Source organism: Colobus angolensis, unplaced genomic scaffold (assembly GCF_000951035.1).
Source record: "Colobus angolensis palliatus isolate OR3802 unplaced genomic scaffold, Cang.pa_1.0 Scaffold302, whole genome shotgun sequence".
Lineage (NCBI taxonomy): Eukaryota > Metazoa > Chordata > Mammalia > Primates > Cercopithecidae > Colobus > Colobus angolensis.
In genome coordinates this window covers 1,024,227-1,037,069 of record NW_012116289.1, presented here as the reverse complement: position 1 = coordinate 1,037,069, position 12,843 = coordinate 1,024,227, and the positions used below count along the sequence as shown (strand labels likewise).

General features: G+C 42.4%; 1 protein-coding gene across 1 annotated transcript in view; it reads right to left on the bottom strand.

The window, feature by feature from the left end:
- BMPER (BMP binding endothelial regulator) overlaps positions 1–12,843 on the bottom strand; it is a 256,801-nt gene that overhangs the window by 178,036 nt on the left and 65,922 nt on the right. Inside the window, exon 7 of the mRNA XM_011950135.1 lies at positions 10,675–10,757. Within this exon, the coding sequence (XP_011805525.1) occupies positions 10,675–10,757 (83 nt within the window). The remainder of the gene's footprint in view (positions 1–10,674; positions 10,758–12,843) is intronic.

Sequence of the window (12,843 nt, the reverse complement as noted above, 5' to 3'; positions counted from 1 at the left end):
TGTAACAAACCTGCACGTTATGCACATGTACCCTAGAACTTAAAGTATAATAAAAAAAAATAAATAAATAAAAAAAATAAAAGTATTCTCAACTTTTTCATGAAATGGATACATATTCACAATATAATGTTAAATGAAAATAACAAAGATATAAAACTACCTACAGAATTATATGTACATATGGAGGGAAAAAAGTTAGAAGGAAACATATTAAATCATATTAACAGTAGCTATCCCTGAGTTGTACAATTATTTTCATTTCTCAATATATCTAGGCTTTTAAAAATTATCATACAATGCTTTACATGTGGCACAAGAAAGGCTGCATTATGGTTTTATTTTCACAAGTCAATAGATTGTATTTGGCTGAAAAGGAAAAGTGAATTCCTCTTCATTTTTGAATGCTCAGGGCCTAATATAGCGTGTAACACAGAATAGACCCTCAAACATGGTTAAGCTAACAAAGGACTGGCTGGCTGTAGGGGCCAGACAGAGATATAAAGATAGAAAGACGAATGGACAGATAGTTTGAAAAGTCTTCAGCATTTAGTAAAATTCATATCTTTTCTAGGATTTTTAGGGGATAAATGGAACTCATAATTTGACAGACCTTAGAGAAAATAAAAGGATGAGGAAGAAAATTAAAGAAATGATCTTTTCAAGGATACAACGAAATGAGACTTAATCAATTGAGCTAATTCTTCTACCAACTTTAATCCCTTTTCCAAGTTTCACTCACATCTATAAACACATCTACTTCTTAGACAGATAAGAGAAAGTAACTTCAAAAGCAGTGACACAATTTCTCCTTCCATCTACCAGGAGGATAAATTTACATTCTCAGAACCACTGAAAGCTATGTCTAGGTGAACCCAACTCCTTCATAAAATCTCCAAGGAGAGCTATCAAAATTAATGCTTAAACTTCAGTGGACTACTGCAAGGGAGAGTTAAGCTCACTGGATAAACACTTTTTTTTTTTTTTTTGAACCCTTGCTCTGTTGCCCAGGCTGAAGTGCAGTGGTGTGATCTCGGCTCACTGCAACCTCCACCTCCTGGATTGAAGCAATTCTCCAACCTCAGCCTCTTGAATAGCTGGGATTACAGGCATGCCTCACCATGCCCGGCTAATTTTTGTATTTTTAGTAGAGACGGGGTTTCACCATATTGGTCAGGCTGGTCTCAAACTCCTGACCTTGTGATCCACCCACCTCAGCCTCCCAAAGTGCTAGGATTACAGGCGTGAGCCACTGTACCCAGCTGGATAAACACTTATTTTTATCTATCTTTGGACGCAGAGGCAATGAGGGTGGCTCTGCCCAGAAACTATCACATTTTCTTTGTGTATGCATACTTTCTTAGTAAGGAGATGCATTATAGATTATGTCTCAATTTTCCAACTTACCTGAGGGTAACAGATATGTGTTCTTCACCCACACTGGCATTATGGTGACAAAGGCTTGGGCTCAATGCCCAAGGCTGAAATCTGGTATGAGTTTAAACTTGCTTAGACGTGTGAACTTTGGAGAGAGGAAGTGTAATTTATTATTTTATTGTGTTAATATTTCTTGCACCAGATTTGGGTTTTTTCCCGATGTTTGCATCACCATTATTTCTCCCTCAAAATGGCTGGTTGTTCTTCACTCCATAGACTCAAATGCCATTTCCCAGTTTCAACTCTCCACCAACAATTATAGATAATATCTCAAAATTGCATTGGTTGGTGCAGGGAGAGGATAGACAGAGAGAAATGACATGGAGCGTTACAATCAGGCAGTTTAGGGCTTCAGTTCTTGCTAGCTTTTTGACTTTAGGAAGGCTATTAAACTTCTCAGAAGCTTGGGTTTGGTTTTTTTTTAAAAAAAAAAAAAGATGCTAAGACCTTCTAGGTTGCAGAACAATTGTGAAAATTAACATTATATACTATATGTACCTGGTACAGGGTACACATTTAGTAATAATAACTATTATTATCAATAATTCCTCTGTAAATAAATCATTTGTGGATTTCTTTTCAAACTATGCATTTTCATATAAATGCTCAAATGTCAAAGAAATATTTATTTTCCAACGTTTTCCCTGTTGTGCTCGTTTTGAAGTCAATGTCTCCCCATGTAGAAGAATAGCTTTACAGAATATTTCAGCTACAAACAAATTATATAAAGAAATAATCATAAGGAATCTACAAGCCATTAAAATAAAAACATACATGAGGGTTAAAATTTAGGATTTGGCCTGAAAACATTTAAGTCCAGGATGAGGTAGAATTTAAAATATGTAACAATTACTCCCAATATTTTTAATATAAAAAAAATTGAGCCTCCTACTGGTTTCAGGAACTTGCTAAAAGTACTCTACTCACTGAAAGTACAGTCTAGTAACACAGATAACTATGCTCATGAACGTTTTAAGATGTGATTTAAAGCTCTTGCCTTACTGTTTTCTGCAATTCTAAACTAACATACCATGAAATTTTCCCAGTCCAAATCAAGTCCTCACACTGAATGACCCCTCTTAAGCCAGATCCCCTAAAACCTCATCCCAACTTTGCCCTCTTTCTTCCAAAAAGCTACTAAGGCTCTGTCAAGGTAATGATCAATGACTATGGTAGGCAATTAATTCAGCTATGCCTTATAAACAGGTCATTTTGGTGGTATTTTCAAGAAACCAGAATTTGACATCCCATAACAATAGTTGTGCATTTGCGGATTCAATCTAATGACAATGGCATTACAATAGACCTTCCGCTAGAAGCCTTGGCGGACAGGTAAACCACACCTATTCGGATTCTTTCTAACATAAAACACCAAGATTCACAAGCTCATTGTCCAGTCACAAAACAAGCAGAACACCAGCTACTTTTCTAAGCAAGTTGAAGGCCCCTCCTAGTGGCCAAGTGCTATCCAGACCTTTAAGAAAACACTTTTTTTTCCAATTGACTGTACAAAATCAAGACCTTTTTGTCCTCAGGGTGATGGTACATCCATAGTGCAAAATGGAACATCGCAGCAATTACACCAATATTTCAGACTAGTTTTGAAAACTCCTCTGGGGCTTTTTGGCCCACACTAGTTAGATAAACTGCCCACATTGATCTAATTTGCTCAATAATTGCTCAATTCTCCAATTTATTGCCCAGATGTAGCCAAATTTCTCCCTGTGGACAGGGAAGATATAATGACAGCTTATGACTAAAATGCATCAAATTGCACATACTATTGCAAGTAAGGCAGAGGCCATGAGAGAGGGTTCAGGCATTGAAGGTCCCAAGTCCCCAAGTCAAAGGAGAAACAGCACAGTCGGGCACCATGTGACCACAGAAATAATGAGACATCTCTTTGCTTCCTACTACAGAGAACCACTATCTGAGCTGGAAACGCTGGAACAGGAGGTCAGTCATGTCCCCCATATACTTCAGAGCAAGGTCAACTCTGAGGATAGGGGATTCTACTCTTTCAAAAGCTCTGCCACAGTGAGTGGCCCTGATCGTTGGTGACTGCTTCCTGCCACCACAGCTTCCTGTCACCAGATCTTGTGGGGATCTCTGAGGCCTAGGAACACTTTTCAAACAAGACATCCTCAGGGAAGTCATACACATTCCATACCAAACAATTTATCATAAGCTCTACAGCAGCTGAAATGAATCCCTCTTCCTTTCTGAGCTCATCCACGATGACATGCATCTCTCTATTCTCTCCTGACTTGGTGAAGACTAAATGTTTGGGGTGGGTGGGGAAAGTAGGAGAGACAGAAGAGAAGCAGTGGGGGGAAAGAAGGAAAATAAAAACCAGCATCCATTCGTTCATGAATTCAGCAAATTATTATGTATACTCGTTACGTGCCAAGCACGGAAGATACAGTCACCATTTTACCCTAATGGATGGAGTTAAATAAAACCATCACAAACAAAAATATATAATTACAAATCATCTTAGATGTTTGGAGAGTAAAGTATGGGGTGCTATGAAAGAGTTTCCCAACAGGAAGTGATCTGGTCTTGGGAATCAGAACAAGCTTCCCTAAAGAAGGAATGTCTGGGCTTTGCAGTGCCGCATGAGTGGGTGGAGACTATCTAGGTATAGGGTGATCGGAAGGAGAAATGGGAGGAAAAAGAAAAAGCAGCCTAAGTAAAAGCCATGAGATATGAGGCCAGTGCTTCTCAAACTTTATTTGGCAAATGAACCTCTGGGATCATGTGGAATGGCAGATTTCAATTCAGTGGGCCTGGAAGAGGGACAGAGATGTCGCATTTCTAACGAGCTCACAGGTGAGACCCACGTTGCTGGTGGGAGTCCTCCCTTTGTGTAGCAAGGATGGAGAGGTTCTGTCTGAAGGCCAGAGTGGCCAGAGCAGAGAGGACAAGGATGAGGGACAGTGATGAGGTCAGAGAGGTTGACAGAGGCTGGACCCTGCCTGGCTGCTCAGAACATCTTCAAGAATCCAGTCTAAGAGACAGGGAAGCCATGAGGGTCTCCATTTTCTTTGCTTTCTTCAAGTAACCTTCCTTGGAGTTTCATTTTCCCTGGGAGACAGCACTTTGCAATATCTAAAGTATAAGTGAGAGCAAAGGTGTTTATGGACTTCAGGGCTTCTAAGAGCCAATAAAGCACAGCTCCTCCATCACAGACAGCCCATTAACAACCCATGTTTATTGGTAAAACTCCTCTGAACTTAATACGCCTTTGTCAGCAAAAGTAATTGATCTTGGCCGGTTAATTTGGCTGGTTTTACAGACAGAGGACTTGCTGCTCTTTTAAGAGTGTCCTAGCACTCTGTGGGCTATACTCCCTCCTGTAAGCAATTTCCAAGAACACTGAGCCCCTGGGGTTCTTAAAATAGTTTGGTAAAAAGAACACAAACATCTCTCATTGGCACCTTGGTCTTTAGTCTCACAACATTGAAGACAGGTTTTACAGAAATGCCTGCGCCGGCTGCTACCAGTCTGTTTCCTGAAAAGTTGACTGAACAAAGCCACACAAAGCTGTCTGCTGTACAGTTAAGCAGGTAGGAAGCCAAAGTGTGCTTTAACCAACACTCAGTATACTTTATAAACTACTGTTTGCTTCAGTGTTAGGAAAGAATCCTCTTTCCATTTAAAAATGAATATAGTGCTTATGTGCACTGAACACATCTCATAAAGAATGCACTCTAGTATGACTCAGACTGCTATATGGAACAGCTAATGGGACTCAAGCTGTCACTCCCCTGATGAATATCGGGACTCTGAAGAAGTGGTTCTCTTGGCTCTTTTATTTCCATAATGGGTAAACAGGGATGAGGCAGTTTAACAAGTGATAAGAAAGCACCACGTTTTCTAAGTGAGTCATGATGATAGTCACACCTAAAAATGTTAGGTCTGCTTCTGAAATGGATAAGAGCAAAAGGTTGTGAAATCCCCTCCAGATAATCTGTAAATGTTATGTTCTCAATTGTCTGGAATGCCATAGAGATGGACCAGCTGAAACCAGGATGTACAATCACGTGTGAGGCATTTGTTTCATGATCTCAGGAATCCATCTCAATAAGACAGTGTCTTCCTGGTGGTCTGCCTCTCTGTCACCACATCACAAAAACATCAGTAGACAGATTTTCACAAATTCAGAGAGTGTAACTAAGTGGGTTGGACCACAAATACAAGCCACATGGCATATACAAGCCACTTGCCAGTGGGGACACCATGAAGAGTTTGCAGTTCATCCACTGGAGCTGGATAATACCCCCAAGGGATGCTTCACACACACACACACACACACACACACACACAACTCCCTAGGGTGTGCCCCCAAGGCAAACAGTAAGCTAGTGATAAGGGGATATCTGACCAGAGTTACTCTCCCAGGCAAGAATAGGCTGGCCAGCTTGGAAGAGCAGAAGTTACAGGATGGAAGAGGAAACATTACTCTTTCTTAGTGTACTACATCAAAAGACAGCAATAGGAAAGAAGAAGGGGGACAACATTGTTGAGCGCCTGCCAGTGGTGCTAAGCATGGGGGAGGAGGGAGGGAAAGATGGCAGGGAAGCTATAGCAAATGAGAGCCATGGAGCCTCAGGAATACAAAAGAGAAAACATTTGCTTCTCCTTGGGGGAATCATGTTCTCAGGGAGTTGCACTGGGGTGGTGATAACAGACTTGGAAAGGTCAAGATTCACCAGGTGAGCAAGCAGAAGAAAGGAATTACAGACAGGGTAGCAGCATGAGCAAAGGACTGGAGGCGAAAGAGAGTAATAGGTTTGGGGAAAAGCTAAAGGCTTAGTCTTCCAAACGTGTTTATGCATATGTGTGTATGCATATGTGTCTGCATATATACGCATACATATTCACAAACACATGAATGTATAGATGTTTACATGTATATATATGGACACATATGCACACATACATATGTTGTAGCTGACTCTGTTGCTGCCGTACCCACATCCTCTCACCCTTACCACTTGGTGCGTGCACATGCCCATACTTCTAACTTCCAGTCCAGTTAGTCCCTGATGATATTTTGACTTAAACCATATGCATTCAGTAGAATATGTGCTTTTGAGTATCCATACAACTATTCTGCTTTTCACTTTAAGTACAGTTTTTAAGAAGCTTAATGAGCTATTCAATACTTTATTATAAAATAGGCTTTGTATTAGATGATTTTGTCCAACTATATGCTAATATAAATGCTCTGAGCATGCTGAAGACAGGCTAGGCTAAGCTACAGTGTTCAGTAGGTTAGGTGTGTTAAATGCATTTTTAACTTAAGATATCTTCAACTTACAATGCATTTATCAGAGCATAACTCCACTGTAAGTTGATAAATACCTGTTTTTGTGTTTCTTCCTCTTGCTGCTAAAGACCACTCTGCCACTTGAGGGGTAGGCTGGAAATGTTACCCAATCAAGACCCCCGGGAGCAGCCCTCAACCAAAGCCTGGTTGGAGTTGGTGTGTAGACATTTCAGTTATCTCACTCCTTCAGTGAAAACATTCTGAGGCATGAATTTTACACTGGCTTCCAGACTTTCCCCAGCAAGACTAAGCTCTGGTCACACACAATGGTAGCTCACTTGGTGTCAAAGTCTATTTGTACTGTTATAACAAAATATCTGAGAGTGGGTAACTTATAAAGAACAGGAATTTATTTCTCACAGTTCTGAATGCCGGGAAGTCCAAGAGCAAGGTGCTGGCAGGTTTGGTGTCTGGTGAGGGCTGCTCTCTCTGCTTCCAAGATGGCGCCTTGTTGCTGCAACCTCCAAAGGTGAGGAACACTGTGTCCTTACATCGCGGGAGTGACAGAAGGGCAAGAGAGATGAACTTCCTCCCTCAAGCCCTTATATAAGGACACTTGGCCATTCATGAGAGCAGAGACTTCATGGCTTAATCACCTCCTAAATGTCCCACCTCTTAATACCACCACAATGGCAATTAAGTTTCAACTGAATTTTGGGGGACATTCAGACCATAGCACTTAGTGACATTCCCTCAACTGGCTGCTGCTTCATCCTTGTCTCCCCTCCACACTCTTCTGCCCATGCTTTCTGTATCTCCCAAATAAACTACTTACACATACATACTTGTCTCAAGGTCTGTTTCTGGGGCATCCAATCTTAAACATGTGTATGTTAGAAATGTGTTCAGAAATATCTTAGAAATGTGTATGTGTGTATTTGTATTTATAGGCATGTTTATATATATATATATATGTGTGTGTGTGTGTATAGATACATGCAATTATAGATACAGAGATATACAAACAAATACATAGTCATATAAATACTATATACATGCTCCAGTGCATAATAGGTTTGTATTTCTCTATATATACAACTTTCTATTTTTACCAAAGCAAAACAGGTTTTTACATGCAGTCTTCACTTGTACAAGGGAAGGTGCAGCCTAACATTATGAACACCCCTCTAGCAGCCTCCTCAGTAGGGTATGTGGCCTCGCACAGGTCCCGTCTAAACCCCTTCTTCAGCTTTGCCCCCTCATGCAGCAAGACGGCACCCCACACCTGCATGCACCTCACATGCCAAAGCTTCCAAGCTGGCTGCCAGGGCAACACTGGCAAACTCCATGCCTCCTAGTTAAACTCCATGCCTCCAGGCCATACATTGGGAATATATTCCACTCTAAAGTGAACATCTCCACAGTTACCATCCTCAAGAGAGGGCCATTTGCTGCCAAGACATTACTTTTTTTTTAGTGTACTCCATCAAAAGGTAGCAAAAATGAAAGACTATTAAAAACCAGATTATTTTACTAACAAGCTACAAAAAAGCGAGCTTACGCCTCAAATGTGTGTGTTCATAAAAGAAAAGCTGCTCTCATGACACTCCCCATACCCAAGCTGGTACACAAAAGTCCTATCCTCAAGCAAGAACTCCATTGCCTCTCCCATTTATTCTATTAATCTAAAGACTGATCTCAGGAACATAATCAAAGTCATTCGTTGCCCTCTGAGTGCTGAGGGTGGCACTGCAGAAAACTAGACAGAATACAGGAATACACGAAATTAAATATAAGGATATGAGAAAGGAATAGACTCCAGGTCTGGCAAGAACTCACTAGGCAGGAAAACTTGGTGTTTTATTCATCATGCATTGTGTTTAGAAACACATGAAATCAGAATGCCTGCAGTACATTTTGGTTTGTGACCCCTGTACATATCGTCTCTAAGCTCATTTCCAGTTCCAGCACCAGAGAACTCTGGCCAGCTGTCATTGGTACAGCTGCAGGAACTTTCCATTTTCTTTACCACCTTCTAAATTTCCTCTCCAAGGAGGCTCAGCTGCCTGACCTTGGCACACCTTTACCCGGAAAGGCAGTTCATTCAGATGCACATTTACAATTTCCTATTGAAATATGTCTTGTTTTTCCTCAGTCTACTCCCAAAAGCATAAGATTATTTTAAAAAAATTATCAGAAAGCTTCATAGTTTACAGTATGGAAGAAATAAAATTGAGAAATGGGTAATATTTAATGATAAATAGAAATCATTTACATAAAAAAATAAGGCTATTTAGGCCAGGCATAGTGGCGCACACCTGTAATCCCAGCATTTTGGGAGGCTGAGGCAGGCAGATCACTTGCGGTCAGGAGTTCCAGACCAGCCTGGCCAACACGGTGAAACCCCATTTCTACTAAAAATACAAAAATTAGCCAGGCATGGTGGTGCACACCTGTAATCCCAGCTACTTGGGAGGCTGAGGCAGGAGAATCACTTGAACCTGGAGTCAGAGGCTACAGTGAGCTGACATAGCACCACTGCACTCCAGTCTGGGAGACAGAGCAAGACTCTGTCTGAAAAAATAAAAAATTAAAAAATAAAGCTATTTAGTCAAAATTAGCAGGAGAGGAACAACATGGCGTTTGAGTTGGAATATGCAAGCTCATGTCTATTTTCATGAGCACTTTGTGTTTCTTATATATTACTATATACATGATGTATATTATGTATATTGCGTATGTTTTATATCTAGATATATAGACACATACATATATACTCTCTTCCTCCCTCCCTTTCTTTTTACCTCCTTCTCCCCCATGCAAAAGCCATCACACTTGGTCATATTTCCTCTAATCTGTATTCTCTAGGTTGGGTGCATGTGTGCTGAAGGGAGGAGGAAAGATTTTCGAAAAGACATGTAGAGAAACAACAAATGCTATGATTTATGATGATCCACATATGATTCTGTTTTGGTGAAATTAGGATGCTAGAGTTACCCATGTATTTTCCTTTTAGTATTCTGAGATGCAGACTGAGTCACAAGTGACTTGGAAAATGTATGTTCTTTATTATAACAGATTAAAAGCTTAAAAAATAGATGGTTGTACTAATTCCCTACTGTAAATAACTTGGAGCAGCTGGTTAAGACTAGATTCCCTGTCACTACCACCACCACTGACTTCACCCTAAATTTAACATATATTAATGAAAAAGATCCCTTTAAAATAATAGCACATGCCAAGTTCTTTTTTATATCTAAGCTTGTTGGAGAGATCATTAGTATACGGCTTAGAATTCAGTAATGCTTGGAAAGACAAGCCTATGACTTTGTCTGATTCCTCCTCTGCGCTGAATCCAACATTTCAGGCGATTTCCTCCTATCCACTCTGCAACCTGTAAATGATCAGCCCTCAAACCAAGTTCTCACCCCTCAGGATGCACAGAAGCAAGCTGTGTTTGCCCCCATCACTTCTTATTTGGCTGCACTAAAAAACCAAGCAGCTGCCTCAGCAAGAAGCTCCTCAACTCCTGAGGAACAGAAAATCCATGCTTTCCCCAAAAAAAGGAGGCACGTGGAGGAAAGGTAGCCTCTCTTCCTCACGCTTCAGAGTGGAGTTTCTCAATCAGGAGCAAGTTTGCCCTCCATGGGCCAATGGGTGGTCTGCAGACATTGGTGGTGGTATAGCTGGAGGGGTTTACTGGCATCCAGTTGGTGGAGCCAGGGGACCTTGCTAAACATCCTGCAATGCACAGGACAGGCCTATGAAGAAGAATTTCCCAGCCCAGAATGTCAGTTGCGGGGAGCCAGGTGGATGAGCTTTTCCCTCGGCTCCACATCAGGAGGGACTGACATTTCCCCAGAAAGGATTCAAGGGAGAGGCTGTAGAGACCGGGGGTGCTCTTGGTGAGTACAAGCAGCGCTTAATCCAAAGGACACCCTGCAAACATCCACAGCAGGACTTACAGTGCAGGAACACTTGGTACATTTGCTTCCTTCCGGCTGAAATTCCTCTCCTTCTTGATACTGCACACCCTCAAACACACACCCTAGAAAGCAGAGAAGAGTTTAGAATTAGGGCAACAACCACCGTCATTCAACCTGACACAATCCTTCTATCCACAGTTCATCCATTGCCTATCTCCACCCAGCCGAGTGTCCTCTTCAACCAGTGGACAAGATTGCTGCATAGTGTGAAAAGAAAAAAACAGAGGCAAAAGATGGGCATGGGACCGAAACCCCAAAGATTCTGGAAAACAAATAAGACATTGGAACCCAGGACAGCCCAAGGGGCGGCAGTGCACCACAGAGAGCCATGCAGGGAGCTGTGTGGTGATCATGCTGCCCACTGCCAAAGGGACCAAACCCAGAGGGGCCAGAGGAGGCAGATGGAAGGCCAAGGGAGAGAAGTCAACCATGAGCTCAGAGCGGATGACACCAGGGGCCCCACTCGATGAGTACCTAAGAATGGCACAGCCTCTACCGCATCCTAGGTACCCCTACCTCACTCCATATCCCCAACGACCCTACAAAGTAGGGACTTTCATCACTCTTGTCACAGATAAGGAAAATGTGGCTCAGAGGGGAAAGTAACTCACCCCAGCTGGCAGGTGGCAGAGCTAGAATTCAAAATCAGTTCTGACCCATCTGCTGCATTGTTCAGAGGACCAGGTACAAAGGCAAGAAGGGGCAGAGGCAGGACAGGAGGTATCACATGGGTTTTCAGCCCCACGCTCTCTGTTAAAGGGCCTGTGGCCCCCTCCAAGTTCGAGCTAATAATAGGACCAAAACCCAAGAGGTGTTCCTTATTCAGAAAGATGCCCAGGACACTGCCAAATTCCAAAGAGAGGTCATAAATGGCAGGACGCACAGACCAGACAGGAACCCTATGTCACACAGGCCATGGGACAACTATGAGTTAACAGCAAAGCCACTTTCCTCAGGACTGACCTCACAAGATGGTGGGCCAGGACAGCTGAGGTCACTTTCTCCATGGAAGACAGTGCTGGGAGCAGAGCTAGCCGTGGGCAAAACTTAGCCAAAGCGGGGTCTTGTGGAAGACTGCTCCACGCCCCTGAGAATGAATGTTCAAGGCCTGCCAGCTAAAGCCATCTGCAGAACCCACCAAGCTCTTGGAGCTGCTGGTTCCTGACAAAGAAGAATGGGCATTACCCCCACCTGATCTGGCCACTGACCTTATTCATCTTAAGCTAGATACAGAGCCCTTTGTTAAATGGAAGACATGCAGACAAGTGCTACTGAGCCTGAAGTTGCATTACCAAGTGAAACTGTGGTTTAAAAAAATGCCCCAGGCATAAGATCTGTATGCTACTGGCATGCAGAGTTAGCAATCAAGCAGCTCCTTGGTATTCTCAGTGATGCCAGAAGGCTTGGTAAGTGTGGGGCCCTCCTAGTGGCTGTATCTCAGCACTGTTACTATGGCAGATACCCAGTCATCTCTCTTTAAGGTGCACTTCCAAAAAGGCAGCTTTAATTCTTTCATACAGGTTTGCACCATTGATTTTGTCATACAGATTGCCAGATTAACTATAACAATCTACACTTGACCACTTGAAGGAATTTTAAATGAAAATTCTATGCAAATTGTTTCCATCACAACCCACCATTCCTGAGCAAAGAGCCCAGCGAAAAGGAAGGAGCAGTCGACCAAGAATGCCCTAAAATCTGCTTCGGGAAGAAACTGACCGTGGATTACGTGTTTGTCATTACGCAGAATGCCATTTCCTGATCTATGCCAGTCCTTCCAAGTGACCAAAGAGGATATCCAAGGCTTCTCTTGACTCTCCCTCTCTAGATTTGCCTGAAGACTCCCTCACAAGACAAAAGATAATGCCTTGTGGATACAGTTCCTTCTGGATCCTCCAATTTGCATCCCAAAGCCTGGCCTTTGAAATTAAGGAGAGGGAATGAAATTGATTCATGACCCCATAACTGAGGACGCAGAGCTTGCCCAGGTGTCAGGGGGCTGGTGGGTGACACTGGCACACCAATTCTTAAAGATTTGCCTCCCAGAGCACCTGGACCTAAGCTTCTCAATTCTTGCAGCATGTACGGGCATGGGAGGTAGTGCCCTATGGTGGTCAGAAAAGAGGAGGGGCTGGATCCCAACCCCAT